Here is an 18,139-nt window from a genome sequence, read left to right as displayed (position 1 = left end):
CTCAGCTTTTCTGTGGCCCTGCGTGACAAATCGGTCCATGTACGACTGGGAAATGTGTGCACCAGGACCGCGGGAAAGCTGGGTGACTACCAGAATAGGACAGAACTGGACAACTTATCCATTCCGGGCTCCGGAAAAGCTGGGTAAATACCAGAATAGGACAGAAATTTTACAACTTTACTATTCAGGGCTCTGGGAAAGTTGGGTAACAACACAATGACCTCCCTCAACCAGCCTTCCTATAGTCCTGCCTGGCCTAGCGCAGGCACTCACCTTGGTCAGGGGCTCACAGTTACCCCATTTCTGGGTTTACACAGCTTTACACCCCCACATTAAAGTCAGGCTCACTCTGCTGCATAGGCCCACTGCTGACGAGCTGCCCTGCCCATAGCAACCAATCAGAATCCAGCTCTCATTTTCCCAGAGCAGGTTACAATATGAAAGCTGCAATCTGATTGGTTGCTATGGGCAACCGAATCTAGGAAGCTCAAGGCCTGGTGTGTGAGAGGAATTTAAATATTCAAACTTTATTTCAGGTCTGATTAATGTGTTAGGGCCCGATGTAAAATCTATAACAGCGCTTTATGTGGCCCACAGGCCGCCTCAGATACCAGGGGCCCAATGTGACTGCTACCTCTGCACACCTGTGAATGATACCAGACCATGTCTGTAGCTAGAATGTTATACCGCCACCTAGTGTTTATAGCTGATATGGCAGTCAAAAAAAAAAAAATGACATTCTATACAATTACAAGTGGCCGCCTATGAATTCCTTTGTTTATCACGAAATTGTAGGTAAATGATTGATAAATGGTCATCAGGTTTATTATACAGGAAGATATAAGCTATAAAAACACTTAAAAAACGCAAAGACACGAGAAATGCATTCCACCCTCTTCAAACTTCATCTTAAAGAGGGCGCTCCAATACCAGAAGCACTCTCCACTCTCTGTTAAGGGTGGGTTCACATCTGCATTCTGGATTCCGTTATAACATAAAATAACGGAATCCATAAGACAGAAGCCTTTAAGAGGCATTCAGTTTTGATCCGTCTTCATAGAAGTCTATGGGAATCATAACGGATCCGTCTGGTTCCCTTTATGCAAGACGGAAAACAAAGTCCTGTCGACAGGACTTTTTTTCTCCAGTCTGCATAACGGAAACTGGACGGGTCCGTTACGATTCCCATAGACTTCTATTAAGACAGAATGCCTTTTAAAGGCTTCCGTTTTGCATTCTGTCATAATACAAGTCTATGGGCAGCATAACGGATCCGTCCTTCAGTCTTATGGACTCCGTTATTTTCCGTTGTAATAGAAAGTCATAACGGAATCCAGAACGTAGATGTGAGCCCACCCTAACATCGTCATAAAGGGGCACTCTAATGATTAACTTCAATCAGGCGAGCCGTGAAAGTGTAATTGATGGCCCTAACGGGAACCGGATTCGTTTAATCATCTCAGGATCCATTACTGATCCAAGTCATGTCCTATTAGTACATGATGCAATGTGGGGGGCCCGGATCATGACCCCCCCCCCCCCACCTTTGTAAGATAAGAAAGCCGCAGCCACGAGAGCTGCCTCTGATTTTCTATGGCTGCCCTGCAGCCGATGAGAACAGGGTTTCACGCCTCATCCCACCTACCGCTGGGGGCCCTAAAATAGGACAATGGACTCGCCCTCGCCGGTTACAATTCCCTCTCGTGTTTTCCGGTGATGAACAGGTTCAGAGTCGATCGCTTCTTGTTCGGGACGGCCGAGCTTTCCTCTTCCATCTCCCGATTCTCTATCATCCCGTGAGGCAGTTTAATGGCGCATGAAGCGTGGTCCACCAGCGGTCGCGGCAAGGAGCCTGCCTTCTTCCAGGCTTTGGCCTCGGGGTCATACACGAAGACGCCATCTTCTTTATTCATACGCCTTAAGGAGCCCCCTCCGGTGATGAAAAGCTTGGAATTGTGGGTGGTTATACTAAACTGGCAGCAGTCGAAGGGCGAGAGCTTGAGGGCGCTCCACTGGTCGCTGGCTGGACAGTAATACTCCGTCTCATTCACAGGGATCCATTCCTTCGCCTAAAAAAAAAAAAAAAAAGAAATCGAAGAAGATTGCAGTACCTTTTATTGCAGCATGGAGGCGATGTGGAACCCAGGCAAAAAAAAAATTAAAAAAGTTTATTTCGCCATCCATTGTGCACCTGAATTTTTGAATTTTTTTTGCAACTTCACCAAAAAGCAAAACCGCTGACGTTCTGCTACTCACCGCGTTCAAAGTGCGCCCGCCGACGCAGAATATTTTGTCTCCAACAGCGGCCATTCCGTGATCACAGCGGGAAAACATCATGGCGCGATTTACCACCCATCGCTTCAGTCTTGGCAAATAGCTGTACACCTCATTAAGGGTCTTACTCGTGGAATACCCCCCTGCGGGCAAATAAATGGCAAGTCAAAGAGGAGCACCAGCAGCGCAGAGTATTTTAGGAATAGCGTCCGTGACCTGTCTGTTTGTGTTAGTCAGGACAGGCCTGCATGTGACAAGTGGAAAGTCACAGACTGGTGAAAGCAGCACAGAGTATTTCATATGTCTCTGCTGAGATTAGGTGGGGGCTGAGACCTATCCACAGAGCTATACGTGCCAAGCAAGCGGCATATAAGACTGACCGCAGCACAGAGCATTTCAGAAAGGGGGGGGGGTTGACCTACTGGGGGACAGTGACCTGTCTGTTCATGTGAGGAGGGGAATGAATGGAGACAGGTGGGCGGCAAAGTTTTGAGTGTTTTAGGAGAATTTACCGGAAATGTACACAATGCCCTTATGGGTCGTTCCGGCGTGATCTGCCACCGGGACAGGAAAGGGGGCGCTATACTCCCACTTGTTTTCAGCAGGGTGATACTCCTCCACGCTCTGGGAGAGGTGACCCAACAGGGACCCTCCGCCGACTGCGATTATACGTTCACCAATCACTTCCGTGTGGAAACGCGTTCTTCTCTCCAACATGCTGGCAACTTGTAGCCATGAGCCGGAGCGCGGGTCAAACCGGAATACCTGCAGGGAGGGCGACACGATCCAGAAGGTTATATACAAACAGGGCTAGTAGACGTATGCCCGGAGGAGGGGTGATCCCTGGCTCAACAAGAAATTATAGTGCAAACTATGGAAGGTTGTCACAGCCCCGCCTCTTCATGGCATGGAGGTTAGCCCCAAGTACGATCACGAACATCTACTATATCTGCAGTGACATGAAGTGCCTGCAGATGGCGACACAGATCAGGAAATAATCCGGCTAGCATCAGTGATATTGCACTGAGTCACGGGACCGTGCCGTTTTTTGCGGTCCGCAAATTGTGGATCCACAAAAAATGGATGCGGCCCGTGTGCCTTCTGCGGAACGGAACAGGAGGCCCATTATAGAAATGCATATTCTTGTCCGCAAAACGGACAAGAATAGGACAGGACTCATAACTTTTGCGGGGCCACGGAACAGAGCAACGGATGCGGACAGCAATCAGAGTGCTGTCCGCATCTTTTGCGGACCCATTGAAATAAATGGTTCCGTATGCGGAACGCAGAAAACGGGCCATATACGGAATGCAAAATACGTTCATGTGAACGAGCCCTAAGGCTACATGCACACCAACATTGTTAGTTTTCGTGTCCATTCCATTTTTTTTTGTGGATTCATTTCAATGGGTCCGTAAAAAATGTGGACAGCACACCGTACATATAATCATTTTAACGTGAAAAGTTCTGCAACTTTCTGATACTTTGTGTTCCAGTTCCTCACCATTTGCAAGATCTCTGCTTGCTGACATAATGTTTCAGTGCAGACCGTCCTCTAGGAACCATACACATCAACAGCTGCACAACGTTACGATGTATCAGTCTTCAATCTAGTCTGGATACAATTGTAAGAAATGTACGCGTTTCCATTCACACACAGCAAGCAGAGATCTTGAAAATGGTGAACTGGAACACAAATTATATCAAACTTTTCCTTCTAGCAATGATCAGGTTGGTGGACCCCTTCAACCTTGCAAACGACAGGTAGTCAGTGGACAGATTCTAGCGTAGTGTGCCCAATGCCTGTATTCCTCCATAAAGCCCAGTAAATAAAGTCGTTACCTCATTCGATGGATGTTTTCCCGACGGGTCGAACCTGGTTTGCCCTCCGAGGACGTACAGGAAGTCATTGATGACCGCCACGCAGTGATTATAGACCGGGGAGCACATCTCTCCAAGCTCAGACCAAGTGCTGCCATCGTCATTTTGCACCCAAATACTGCCCAGGACCTGGTTGTCATTCGTCCTTCCACCCAAAACCAGGAGCTGGTCAGAACTGGACCTTATGGTGGCGCCATCATAGTGCAGCGTAGGCTGAGCGTAAACCTGCGAGTGGTACTTCAGGGCCTCCTGCAGGTACCGAAAGCAGCTGGAGTCGGTTTTCATGACGGGCGTCTCCTTCACGCATCTCTGAAGGTCTTCTAGAGGAATCAGCGAGAAGCGGATCCTCTTGAGAACATCTGCAGCTTCCCTCAGCCTGGCGGTGTCGTGCTGCAACCAGGACACCGCGACTCGGAACAGATCCAGCTCGCTGCAGCCCGGAACGTGTTCCCTCTCCAGGATTTCGCACAGCGTCCCTTTGTCTACAAGATTCAGGTCTCTGAAATGACCGGGGACGTGTTGATAGTGGTGGCCAACATAGCCTCCAGCCTTCTCCTTCAGCTCCTCTGGCCCGTGCCTCTTGGTCATCTTCAGCACATCCAAACAAGTTTCTTGGTTCAGCCCGTCTTCTAAAAAACGGAAGCAGAGCTTGACCGCCTCCCGGACAAGCAGGACCTCTGCCGCCCGCAAGGTGTCTTCAACGCTGTCCCAAGACAGGTGGAGTTTGTTGGAGTAGATGAAGTCCAGGACGTTCTGAAGCCCCTTGGCACTGACATCCTTCAGCCTTACGGAGTTGTCGACTTTAGGATCAGTAAACAGCAGCTTACAGTAAGAGCTGGCCGAGGCTAGTATAAGCTTGTGGGCCGGGAAGAGCACCCCATCGGCCTCCAGCGTCACATCGCACAGGTCCTGCTGGATACGGAATTGCCGTATCCTCTCCAGCAGTTTCTCGGGGTAGTTGTCGGAGGTGAAGGTGCTGTTGACGGATCCGTTATGCATACTGGCTATAAGGTATCTGTCCGGCACATAGCAGGTAGCTGCTGCCACCAGGTTCCTCGGCAGAAAGATTTCACATTGTGTGCTTAGCGTCGTCAGCTACAACACGCCCGCCTGGCAATGACCCATATCTGTCCCCCCCACAACAATAGCACCAGTGACCCCTGGGGCTCCGTGCATCACGCCCGATTGGCTGAGGCGGAGCAGGTAGAACTAGAGCAAGCCCGGGCTTGTGCACCATAGAAACAAGTCTAAAGGAATGTAAAAGGTCGACAGTAACAATACAGGTGTAATATATCTAATGCAGCACGTACCTACCTTCCCAGGAAACACCGTCCCCAGACTGCAGCATTACCAGAACCGAACAACCCACTGCTCATCCTGAGCCACCTGATTCATAAACAGTATGCCAGACTGATACAGATGTCAACGTTTATAAAAAAAAAAAAAAAAAAGACAAGGTAAGAAAGCTGGGCACTTGGCAGCATCTTTGTTGGCAGCTATAATTACCCAGCTTTCCCAAAAACAGATACAAAGCAGCGGCTGAACACATGTCAATGGCCAATGAAGTAATCTTTTCTGATACAGAGCTCCAAATCCTCTGCGTAGACACAGAATAGCAAGATAACATTCTGCTACCTGCAGCCACCACTAGAGGGAGCTCCCTGCATTCTGGGTTACTATTGAGGCCAATGTATAAACGGTAGACAGGGAGCTCCCTCTGGTGGTGGCTGCAGGTACAGAATTTTTGCATCGATCACTAGGCAGGGGATTTGGAGCTCTGTATCAGGAAAGACAATTATATTGTTAGCAGAGCAATAATAACAAGTGACACAGATTAACTCAATGTGATCTTTACTGGAGCCGGCAAGGTAAACATTACATGATGTCAGCGCAAGGGATACAGCGTCGGGTAATTACTGGAAATTATAAGCAAAATTAAAAAAAATTATAATAATTTATTTCACAGTTTTAATGAAAAACTAAAAACTGTCCTAAGACATTCGAAAGCTGCAAGGAATGGACCGTACAGAAGATGCGGAATGACCGGAATAGAATTCTCACTTACCATAGGCCAGGGTTAGGCAACCTCCGGCTCTCCAGCTGTTGTGAAACTACAACTCCCAGTATGCATACTTGCTCTGCTCTTCTAAGAACTCTCATAGAAATGAATGGAGCATGCTGGGAATTGTAGTTTCACAACAGCTGAAGAGCCGCAGGTTGCTGATCCCTGCCATAGGCGAATGTATACTGATGTGGTAGACAATTGCATAAAGAGTAACTCCCTCATATGCCCTTGCCTTGGGAATCCCTCCCTTTGGAAGCAGGGATGACTGGGAAGTGGCCACTAATGGACTGTAGTCCGAGCCCCTATTAACCCTACGGAGTGAGCGGGCATACTTTACAATGAATGGAATGCCAGCCTGCGGTACCCGTCGTCCACCACTGGTGGCACCGGTGAGCAATGGATCCGGCCCTTTGCTTATAGCGCCCCCTAACGTCATATTGGCATGAATGTCTGTTACTCAAACCTGAAAAAAGGGAGAATTGACATCGAGACGCGACGATAATGAGGCTGCTGGAGATCGGAGACATCCGTAGAAAAGAAGAAAAACAATAAAACGGGCGACAGACTCAACTTAAAGGACGACTCCGCCGACTGAGTTGCTTTGCACACGTTGTTGTGCCTTATACTCCAATCACATCCACAGCACCATTTCCCGTTCCTGCTCCATTGACTCTGCTGCTGTGTTGTAGGGGGATGCAGTGGTTAGATACGCCACAACTTGCACAATCCTAAGGCTACGGCTGATTCCAGGCCGCACGATGCAGATCTGGATGTGACTGGAGTATAAGACGTGACCCAACGTATGTAGATTTGACGGGATGCGGAGCTACCCTTTAAGAGGAGTCATGCCTAAAGCACAGGGGATAGAGAGGAATGAGCTGGACCCCAATCTGACACCTCCGTGGTTTCACCAGCAGGGGGAGCAGTACTTTATAGGACTCCAGCGATCAATTGTTATTGGCCCTAGAAGGCGACCAGACGCCGGTAAACAAGGAGGTCGATATATACATATGCACATATATACACCAGTCACCCATATATACCCCCCCCCACTATGAAATAAACTATATATATATAATAAAGAAGAATATATTACCCTCCATGTATAATATAGCATCACCCTCATCATCCCCTATTATAACCAGTGGTCTATGATACAACCCGGGTGCAGCGAATGGATCGCACTGGAGCTTTGAATCCTGAATTGCACTTCGCCGGTAATGGCCGCTTTGGTTCATGAGGACTCGAGGGGGGGCGATTAGGACGCCAATCGACTGCCGCACCCCCTCCCCCTAAATCCTCTACATTGCATCAGCTATAGGTCGGGGTTCCACACGGCATGGACGGTGGATACACTAACACCCGATGCCCCCCCGGTACACGTCAATCATGGGGTTCTCACCAGCAAAAGACACAATTACCTATTCACACTGGTTTAGTGCATAGAACCCCATTTTTCTTTTTTTACACCCCCCCCCAAAAAAAAAATTTGAGGGAGTTGCTCCAATTGCACTCTCCCTTCTCACAAGACAAGACATAGGGGGGGTGTCCATATTCTTAGAGCTACTGTCCCTTTAAGGCATAGGACAGCATCCCTCATCCAGTTCCAGGCATATAAGTAAATGACCCCCCCCCCCCCCCCCCGTCGCCCGCCACACGGAGCAGACAGGTCACAGCTATAGTGGGATTTAGTCACAGTGTTCCCCAGTAAAGACAAGCGGGACGGCTTCCTGGCCTGACGAATATCCAGTCCTCAGCTTAAACGTCGTCATTCCTGAGTTATATAAAGTTCTACTCATCAAATACTTTTTTTTTTTTTTTTTAAAGGTCCAAAATGTTATAAAATATTAAAATGAAAAAGGATCAGATCCCCTTCACACGGCCCTAGAGTTATAACGGTGCCTGCTTCAGCCACCACTAGGGGGAGCTCACCGCCTCTCGGTGTCGTACGGCTCCCATAGAACTCCCCCTAGTGGTGACAGAAGAATCTACACATTTTTATTAATCTTTCTCACCTTCATTTTTATGACCAATTACTTTCACTGATTTATCGTAAAATATACAGATTTTTCAATACGTTTTTAATTGTATTTAACTAGATTATCGGGCAGTCAGCGTGTCTGAGCTGTTAAAGGAGTTTTCCATGAAAGACATTTATCACCCCAAGTGTACGATGGCTGGGGGTCCGACCACTGAGATGCCCCCTGATCACAAGAATGGGAGTCCCTAATTTCCCTGCGTCCACATGGGACCACCGCTCCATTCAGTTCAATGGGACTGTCGAGTATGGCATTCGGCTATCTCCACCCGTTCCGTAGAAGTGAACCCCCATTCTTGTGATCAATGGATTGGTCATCAGCGATCAGACAGACATATAAGCTTTACAGCTGGCACCTGGACGTGAAGCTGCCCATTGAGGTCTATGGGCGAGTGTACTGGGCATGCTCAGTGCAAGAAGAGGGAGCGGTAAGCGTCGCCCAACACAATTACCAAACTCTATGACTGTGTGAAGGGAATCAGGGAGGGAATTTTGGACCTATTTAGACCAAGACGGATGGGTTTGCTGCCTCTGGCGGTCACTATCAGAAGGTCCAGGCTTCTAGTCCTGAGTTGGTTTTCGGCGGCCTCTGGACCGGCTCCTCGCCCTTTACACCTCCCCGACGGTAGAAACAAAGACCCAAGAACCTGCAGGTCTTACGTCTAAAGAGAAAAACAAGGCGGCGCTCAGACGGGCTGTCATGGACGGCCGCTGGGTTCTCATAGAGGAGGCCTACAAGAGCCGCCAGATGGCTACGTCGTCGCCACGCTAGGAGGTCCAGACCGGGAGCGGGTGCGCCTCTGTGTTGAAGACAAACTTGTCCAAGTTCAGCAAATCAACGTCGTCGGAAAAAAGTAGAAATAGGTATTTTAGGGTCTCCCCCAGGAAGAAGCTCTCCATTTTGTCCCGCGGCTCGGGGTTGGTGGCGCTCTGCACGTTGTTGATGGACGAGTAGCCGCCGGATTGGACCTGATGAGACAAGGTAAAATTAAAAGGGGCAGTCCATGATTAGAAAAACATGGCTGCTTTCATCCCAAAACAGCACCACCCCCATCAACAGGTTGTGTTTGGTACTGCAGCTCCACTGGAGCCAAGACACAACCCTTGGACAGATGTGCTGCTGTTTTTGGAAGAACCTAGCCATATTTTTGTAATCGTGGACAACCCCTTTAAACTGAGGTTCACGCTATAATCAGAGGATGCAAGCGGCGATTGCATAATGACATCCTCACCAGCAGCACAAATCTCTGATAGTTTGTTACAATGTATCAGTGCAGGCAACACAACTGTATGGCTCACAGAGGATTGTCTGGACTGGATGCAACTGTAACAAACAGCTGTGAGAAGCATGGAATTAGGACAGTTTTTACCGCCTGAAATGCAAAGTTCCTAGTCACTGATAGCAAGCAGAGATCTTAAAAATGGGAACTACTTATAATAATCAAATTTACGTCCATGGCCGGCTTTAGCTGCACAGACTATTACCCTGGAACCATAGTATAGCCATTTACAAGGGGGTCGGCCACAGAAGACCCCAGTAAAAACGGTTGGTGTGGATACGATACCCTGGTGTACTTGTTGAAGTTCTGCAGAATCTCCCAGCCCCAATCCTGATACTTCGTGTCACCGGTGAAGCGATAGAGATAGAAGAGGCTTTCCACCGTCTCGGGCCGCAGGAGGTTGTGTCTGTCCGCAGGCTGCAGAGACAGAAAATGGACGTAAGAGGTGAAACTCCAAGACACCCGGGTTCCTTTAAGAACCCCATAGAACCAGGGACTTACCTTGACGTCTATGTCCTTACTCCCGATTGCAGCGTGCAGGAAGAAGTGCGAGATCTCTGGGCTCAAGCCGGTCTCCATCTGCTTGTACATCTGATAGCAGGTCTCCATGAGGGCCACAGCTATCTCCATGTGATCACTGGTGATCCCGTTATGGGCCCCTAAAGCCAACGTCCCCGGCAGGAAGCAGACGAGATGATCCTGAAAGAGTAAAAGTCGTGACTAATGACCCCCAGGAACAATGGTGACAATTACTAAGTCCGTGAGTCGTTCATTTTGTAGCCCCTTCCCCACGATGATCTGCTGGGACATTAGGCTTGCTGGAGCAGAAGTAATAGGACGCGGTGAGAATGCAGGGCATGTGAGCGAAGACGGGAGGCGTAGAATGGCGGTAATGTAATAGATCACACCCCCAGACTTACCTCTCAGGATGGAGCGCTGTGTACTCACCGCTCCCTGGTCTTCTCCATACCCGCGTTTCACTGTGACCCGAGTACGTCCTGAGGCTGTACGCAGTCAGGCACACGGAGCGGCGAGTACAGGCAGCGCTACAGTTACCGCTCCTGCATACCAGTGAGTGCTTCAATATTAGAGGCGCTCACTAGTATTCACTTTTGGGGGAAAAGAAATGAAAAATACGGCAATGTTCTCACCATTTTGGGGCTGAAGTGACCATGAGAAAGCTCCCCGACGAACGTCAGTTTGTTTGGCTCAGATTTTCGGAGCAGGTTTTTCTTGACGCCTTCAATGGCCTGGATGTAATCCTCTAAGAACCTGTGGGCAAGCCGAAAAGTTCCAACGCAAGGGTTGTACTAAACGGTACTAGATATAGCGGAACGCAAGAGGCAGAGGCCTTATTAGTAAGTAAGGGACCCCCCCCTCGCCAAACTTACGAGGTCTCTTTTTTGCCGCTCTGAATCCACTGCTTGAGCAAATACTCATAGTAGCTGTCAGCTCGAGCGCCCAGCGTGAAGACTCCAAGATGGCTGAACTGTCCGCTGTTGGTATTGATGAACATGGGCACCAGGCCGTCACGCTTCCCCGGCAGAGTGTGGACGTGCTGGGTGACCTGATCCACCACTTTCTGGAAGAAAAAACTAAATCCTGATCTATACCTACACGGGACCTTAGCAAAAAAGACAAATAATGTAAAGTATGAGAAGCACCAAGTACCCTGAACTGTTCATCTCCCGTCAACCGGGCCAGCTCGCGGAACTCTAACTGGACGCTGGTCACTTCGGCCACTGTGCTGTCGGACGTCCAGCGCGGAGGATGGGCAGTGCCCCTGCCAATGTTGACATCGGAGAAAGGCACTTTGGACGGGGTGTTGAAGGCTGGGAGAAGGCGAGCGCCGATGTCTCTCTGGGGACGCAAAACAGAAATATAACAGGATGGGGATTCCTAGGACTCGAAATTAAGAGGGAGCACGAAATGCGGACTTCTTTATTTTTCCGTTCACATAGCGGTATGAGGGCTTATGTTTTGAGGGACAAGTTGTACTTTCTAAAGTCACCATTTAATACAATGTAGTGGGAAGCGGGGAAAAAATTCCAAATTGGGTGGAATTGGAGAAAAAAATGCAATTCCGCCACCGTTCTACGGGTTTTGTCCCCAAGGCGTTCCCTTTGCGGCAAAACTGACCCGTGCCCTTCATTCTCTGTGTCAGTACAATGTGCTCGTGTTTGAGGCTACAAAACGTTGTATTTTTTTTTAATTCTGTACTATTGTGTTAATTATGTATCTGTATTGGTACTAGAATTGCTAATTTTTTATGTTGGCCGCCTGCTGGCCAAAATAAGAAATGCAGCTCCAATACCCTGGGTCTCTTCAGAGAGACCCAGCGTATTGAAACCAATTACCGACATCCTCATTGGCCGCCGGTAAGAAGCCTGGAAGTGCATGCATGTGTTTTTGAGCTTTTAGATGCAGTAAATCTTGATCACGGCATCTAATGGCTTTAACGTCAGCGATCAGCATTATTCCCGGGGCGAAGTCATTAGCTGCACGTCTCTGCTGTTTGAAAAAGCAGACACCCGCTGGCCATGGCGCCCGCCATGTTCACCCATCACCGTACATGTATGGTGCTGGAAGCGAAAGAGTTACACTGTAATAGCAATTCCTCTGATTACCACCAGATGGGGATAGATCAGTTGTTACAAATCCAACCACCAGATGGCAACATAACACTGGCACACAGACCAAGAATCTGCAACCTTCAGCTCTCCAGGTGTGGTGAAACTACAACTCCCAGCATGCCCTGACAACCTAGGACTGTCAAGGCATGCTGGGAGTTATAGTTTCACCACAGCCGGAGAGCTACAGGCTGCAGATCACGCTCCGGGCATTACTTTGTCTCATACATTACCCCCCTCCCATCCCATATGATGTCAGGGCACCCTGTACTGCGCTCCATTCCACTGGGTATGAACAATGGTGTGCGGGCGGGAGAAGCTCATGTAGGTATGTAACAGAGCGGAACGTACCGCCTTCTCGAGGAACAGCGGGTCCTGGGTCAGGTGGTAGGTGCTCAGCAGCCCTCCCAAGATCCGGATGGTGCTCTCAAACAGGTTGACGTCAACGTTTTTATCAAAAGACAGCTGGGTGGCCACCCATTCCCGGGCCTCCCGAAACTCTAAAGTAAAAGAGAGGATAGATATATTTAAAGGGACAGCGACATACTAAAAGATAACATTATGGGGGGATGGGTTACAGGAGCAGAGACCCCCATCCAGCGAGACCATGGCGCCGCACACTGCTGGAAGATGTTCATTTTGATGACAGTAAAAGCAACTTTCCAATATTTGCCTCTGCTTGCTGTCAGTGAATGAGAACATACTGCTTTACATCCAGAGGCTTCAAACCCTGTAAAAGGCCAAACCATCTCACAGCTGAAGGTTTGTTGCAAGAAAATCCTCTCCCCCATACTGGCAGTTTGTTACAATGTATCAGCCTGGAATCACAGAGGACTGTCTCAACTGGACACCACTGTGGCTGTGAGAAGCGTTAGGACAGGCCTCTGGATGAAAAAGAGGAAGGTTTCCACTCCCTGTCAGCAAGCGGAGATCTTGAAGGTGGTGAATGGGAAGAGAAGTCTGACACAACAATGGAGACGCCTTATCGTCCAGAGACCGCACAGCACCTCTTCACCTCCATGAGAATGACTGGCACAGCAGCATGGAGATCAGCGGCGCCGCTGACACAGACATCCCAGGGGTTCAGCACGTCATCCAAGCCCCCCAGCCCCTGAGAGGCGTCACCTTCTTTCAGGCCCAGGATCCACATGGTGTCCAGCGCGTCTATGAGGGTGAGTCCCAGTCCAAACCATTCGCTGTGGGATTTGGAAATCGGCTTCAGCTCGTCGTGACCCCAGGCAAACTGCTTGTACCCGCTCCACGCATGACGGAACGCCTCGATGACCGCCTCCTGCCGCTCGCTGATGGGGACTAGGAGGGAAAACAAGATTTTCAACTTTTTCATAGACTTTGGGCATCAAATTTTGCTTGCTGTCAGTGAATGGGAACACTCATGGCTTGCACCCACAGGCTACGTTACAAGAGGGAGCTGTGACACGACTGGGAACGATTTTGTGCCTCTGGATGTAGACAAGCGATGGTGCCATTCACTGACAGCTAGCAGAATTGCTAAAAAATTAGGGGGGGGGGAAAAAACAACCACAAGGTGCATTAGAAAGTTATAAAACCTTTCCTACCCGGTTCCTTCTGCTCGGGGACATCCTGAGGTGGGGCCCTCGTGGGCTCCGGGGCTTTGACTGGAGAAGGGGCCAATGTCTGGACGGGTTCTATCACCGCTCCTCTCCAGCTGCAAATACACAAAGGTGAACACGTTTCACCATTCTGAAGATCTCTTCTTGCTGTCAGTGAATGCTAACCTTCATCATTTACACCATAGGCATGCGCAGCCTATTGCATTAGAGTGTGCACCCTAAGGCCTCTTTCACACTGGCGTGTGCGGCCCGTTGCCGTATTGCGGACCGCATTCGCGGATCCGCAATACACGGGTGCCGTTCCGTGGGCATTCTGCATCACGGATGCGGACCCACTCACTTGACGCCAGTGTAAAAGAGGCCTAAAGCACAAACACACACGCCGTTATATATAGCCTTTATGCCATTAGCCCCCATTATCAGCCCATATGCCTCATTAGCCCCCCATATGCCTCATTAGCCCCCCATATGCCCCCAGGAGCCTCTTTTTTCATAAATTAAAAAACACCTCTCTGCTCCTGGACGCCGCCTGCGATCCTCTTCCTCCTGCTGTCGGCTGTGCTCTGAACTGGCGCGCACAGCCCTGCACAGACGACAGCCGAGGACCAGGAAGCGGTAAGTACAGAGCGTTCACCGCTTCCTGGTCCTCCGGTACTAATGAGTGCCTCCAAAATGGAAGCGCTTCCTTAGTATTTGCCGGCCAGCAGGCTTGATTAGGGTGTGCCCAGGCACACCCCGTGCGCACACCTATCATTTACACCATGCCCGAGTCCTACTCCCACAGCGGATGCTCAGGATACAATGTGACACTGCGGGTAAGCTTGGCATTGTCTACACTGATACACTGTAACAAACGCAGTACTGCATGCAGAAGTGGATGGGTTTTCTATTCACTGCGGGCAAACTAATTGCAACAGAACATTATGTGCTAATCACTACATTTAATGTCAACCCTCTTAAGGGGACAGTACAAACCGCTGAGGAATGGCGCATCACTTAAAGGGCTATACTCTACCCGATGCTCGTGACAATGGGAAGGGCACGGCTTTGCCCCGCCCACAGCTCTGCTGATTGGCTAGGTGCGCTCACAGGGTTTTCCAGCTACCTTATGATTGGTTGGTTGTTGTCCGCTTCATCCGGCCGCTGCTCGTTATCTTCCAGCTTTTGGCCCTTGTCCGGTGGGGGTTGTAGATTTGGAGGTCCGCGCTTATTTGGTCTTCTGAGCTTCTACGGAAAAAAAAAAACCACACAAAAAAAACAACATAAAATAAAAAGCGAATACAATCAGACCCCATCCCCCTCCTCAAAGACATCCCCCCCCCCCATACCTGCTGGGGCAGTGGTGCGGGTTTTGGTAACTTGCCATCCGGATCGTCTGCTTCTTTGGGGGCTGGTAATACGGCTGGATGCGCGGGGTTAATGCCTGGCATGTCCCGACCCTCATTAACCCCTTCTATCTGGCTCGTTAGACCTAGGAGCAGACAGAAATAAGGGATTACAGAACTGCACCCCAATAATCCATCCCCCTCCTCTACTGCATCTGGGAAAGTTGGGTGATGACCGCCATTACTGAGCTTACAGAGACTGAACCCGGGGCGACCAAGAAATGTCCTGAATATAGAAGTGACAGCCCTGATCCCGGGTTACATCCTGCATTATACTCCAGAGCTGCACTCACTATTCTGCTGGTGCAGTCACTGTGTACATACATTACTTATCCTGTACTGACCCTGAGTTACATCCTGTATTATACTCCAGAGCTGCACTCACTATTCTGCTGGTGCAGTCACTGTGTACATACATTACTTATCCTGTACTGATCCTGAGTTACATCCTGTATTATACTCCAGAGCTGCACTCACTATTCTGCTGGTGCAGTCACTGTGTACATACATTACTTATCCTGTACTGATCCTGAGTTACATCCTGTATTATACTCCAGAGCTGCACTCACTATTCTGCTGGTGCAGTCACTGTGTACATACATTACTTATCCTGTACTGATCCTGAGTTACATCCTGTATTATACTCCAGAGCTGAACTCACTATTCTGCTGGTGCAGTCACTGTGTACATACATTACTTATCCTGTACTGATCCTGAGTCACATCCTGTATTATACTCCAGAGCTGAACTCACTATTCTGCTGGTGCAGTCACTGTGTACATACATTACTTATCCTGTATTATACTCCAGAGCTGGATTCACTATTCTGCTGGTGCAGTCACTGTGTACATACATTACCTATCCTGTACTGATCCTGAGTTACATCCTGTATTATACTCCAGAGCTGTACTCACTATTCTGCTGGTGCAGTCACTATGTACATACATTACTTATCCTGTATTATACTCCAGAGCTGGATTCACTATTCTGCTGGTGCAGTCACTGTGTACATACATTACTTATCCTCAGTTACATCCTGTATTATACTCCAGAGCTGCACTCACTATTCTGCTGGTGCAGTCACTGTGTACATACATTACTTATCCTGTACTGATCCTGAGTTACATCCTGTATTATACTCCAGAGCTGCACTCACTATTCTGCTGGTGCAGTCACTGTGTACATACATTACTTAGCCTCAGTTACAGCCTGTATTATACTCCAGAGCCGCACTCGTTGACAGACTTTATATTGCTCATAGCTGTGGGTAGCACATATGTGGCGGTATAGCGGGGTGCGGTGCATGGATTTCGGCACTTACTCTTCCAGTGCTCGCCCAGGTTGGAGAAGGACACGACCCCGCACACGGCCAGCACGGTGCACAGGAACAGGATGATGCTGCGCTGTAACCTCGACAGCTGCTTCCATTTCTACAAGACAGGAAAGGTGAGGCCGGGGGAGGGGAGCCCCAGTAGAGACACAATGGACCCCAACATCCCACCCGGATACATGGAAGCCACACCCCCTCCTCTGCCCGGGAACATCAGGGCCCCGTGTGTCACCCGCTCATCACCTCATTACACCTGAGCCCGATATATACATGCAGTGCCCCCTGCTGGTGCTGACTGGCACAGGTAACGTCCCCCACAGAGAATCCATGAACACAGGAGACATGAGAATGTGGGGCACAGGGGAGGCCATATGACGCCCCCTACAGTGTAATGTAGCAGGGGGGGAGCTTTACCATAGACCAGCGGCGCCATCACAAGAGAGCAACCACAGAGCAGCGTCACCACTGCGCTGGAGGAACCACCGATCAGCGGCGCCATCAAACCAGGGTAACCACAGAGCAGCGTCACCACTACGCTGGAGGAACCACCGATCAGCGGCGCCATCAAACCAGGGTAACCACAGAGCAGCGTCACCACTACGCTGGAGGAACCACCGATCAGCGGCGCCATCAAACCAGGGTAACCACAGAGCAGCGTCACCACTACGCTGGAGGAACCACCGATCAGCGGCGCCATCAAACCAGGGTAACCACAGAGCAGCGTCACCACTACGCTGGAGGAACCACCGATCAGCGGCGCCATCAAACCAGGGTAACCACAGAGCAGCGTCACCACTACGCTGGAGGAACCACCGATCAGCGGCGCCATCAAACCAGGGTAACCACAGAGCAGCGTCACCACTACGCTGGAGGAACCACCGATCAGCGGCGCCATCAAACCAGGGTAACCACAGAGCAGCGTCACCACTACACTGGAGGAACCACAGATCAGCGGCGCCATCAAAGCAGGGTAACCACATAACAGAGTCACCACTACGCTGGAGGAACCACAGAGCAGCGGCGCCATCAAACCAGGGTAACCACAGAGCAGCATCACCACAACGCTGGAGGAACCACAGATCAGCGGCGCCATCAAACCAGGGTAACCACAAAGCAGCGTCACCACTACACTGGAGGAACCACCGATCAGCGGCGCCATCACACTGGCAAACTGCACTAATGAGCAGTGGGGCCCATCACTGCTCTGACACAGGGGCCCCTGGAACAATGAACGCCCCCAATTCTAACGCCCCATACATGACAAGGGCGGGGTCAGGGGTCATTAACACTTTGCACTCCCCCCACCCCCCAGTCACAGGTGTCATTAACCCCTCACCCGCCAGCACGACTTCCGCCTCCAGTTCTTGCTGTTGTTGTAGCCGCCGCTGCCGTCCGGCTGGATGAGGGTGACGGACATGAAGTCCCGGCGCTGCGGCGAGTACATGGCTGCTGTGCCTCACCCTTTCCCCATGCCAAGCCTCTCCGGGGAAGGAGGAGCGAGTCTAGGGCGGAGCGGTAACTACAGCCCGAGGCTGCGGCCTACCACTCCATGTCAATAACCCGACAAGTGCCATGCGGGGGTCACTGCGCATGCGCGGCGGCGGCGACAGCAGCGGCCTCTAGTTTCCTGAAGTGTCAATCCAAAGCCGCCATATTGGATGAGG

The 18,139-nt window shown here is 50.1% G+C and overlaps 2 protein-coding genes across 2 annotated transcripts; both read right to left on the bottom strand.

The window, feature by feature from the left end:
• Positions 1-1,235: 1,235 nt before the first annotated feature.
• On the bottom strand, positions 1,236-5,237 carry LOC122919496 (kelch-like protein 9). Its single transcript, XM_044268557.1, has 4 exons — positions 4,117-5,237; positions 2,787-3,039; positions 2,257-2,417; positions 1,236-2,069 (listed from the first exon to the last, which is right to left on the bottom strand). Exons 1-4 carry the CDS (start codon positions 5,152-5,154, stop codon positions 1,689-1,691), a joined length of 1,833 nt encoding a protein of 610 aa, XP_044124492.1. The 5' UTR covers positions 5,155-5,237; the 3' UTR covers positions 1,236-1,688.
• A 1,154-nt stretch (positions 5,238-6,391) lies between these two features.
• On the bottom strand, positions 6,392-18,050 carry LOC122919491 (endoplasmic reticulum mannosyl-oligosaccharide 1,2-alpha-mannosidase-like). The gene is made up of 13 exons (XM_044268552.1): positions 17,812-18,050; positions 16,467-16,575; positions 15,089-15,231; positions 14,866-14,987; positions 13,746-13,855; positions 13,294-13,479; positions 12,520-12,668; positions 11,210-11,398; positions 10,930-11,120; positions 10,690-10,810; positions 10,040-10,237; positions 9,824-9,955; positions 6,392-9,227 (listed from the first exon to the last, which is right to left on the bottom strand). Exons 1-13 carry the CDS (start codon positions 17,917-17,919, stop codon positions 9,027-9,029), a joined length of 1,959 nt encoding a protein of 652 aa, XP_044124487.1. The 5' UTR covers positions 17,920-18,050; the 3' UTR covers positions 6,392-9,026.
• Positions 18,051-18,139: the final 89 nt, after the last annotated feature.

Source organism: Bufo gargarizans, chromosome 9 (assembly GCF_014858855.1).
Source record: "Bufo gargarizans isolate SCDJY-AF-19 chromosome 9, ASM1485885v1, whole genome shotgun sequence".
Lineage (NCBI taxonomy): Eukaryota > Metazoa > Chordata > Amphibia > Anura > Bufonidae > Bufo > Bufo gargarizans.
This window is presented reverse-complemented; position numbering and strand designations above follow the sequence as displayed.

Excerpts from the sequence above, each read along its gene's own strand:
- LOC122919496 (XM_044268557.1), bottom strand. The coding sequence starts at position 5,154 with ATGCATAACGGATCCGTCAACAGCACCTTCACCTCCGACAACTACCCC. Across the intron at positions 3,040-4,116 it reads GAAAACATCCATCGAATGAG|GTATTCCGGTTTGACCCGCG; the intron begins GTAACGACTTTA and ends CCCTCCCTGCAG. Across the intron at positions 2,070-2,256 it reads GCGGGCGCACTTTGAACGCG|GCGAAGGAATGGATCCCTGT; the intron begins GTGAGTAGCAGA and ends TTTTTTTTTTAG.
- LOC122919491 (XM_044268552.1), bottom strand. The coding sequence starts at position 17,919 with ATGTACTCGCCGCAGCGCCGGGACTTCATGTCCGTCACCCTCATCCAG. Across the intron at positions 13,480-13,745 it reads CCCCGAGCAGAAGGAACCGG|TCCCCATCAGCGAGCGGCAG; the intron begins GTAGGAAAGGTT and ends TTTCCCTCCTAG. Across the intron at positions 9,228-9,823 it reads ACTTCAACAAGTACACCAGG|GTCCAATCCGGCGGCTACTC; the intron begins GTATCGTATCCA and ends TTGTCTCATCAG.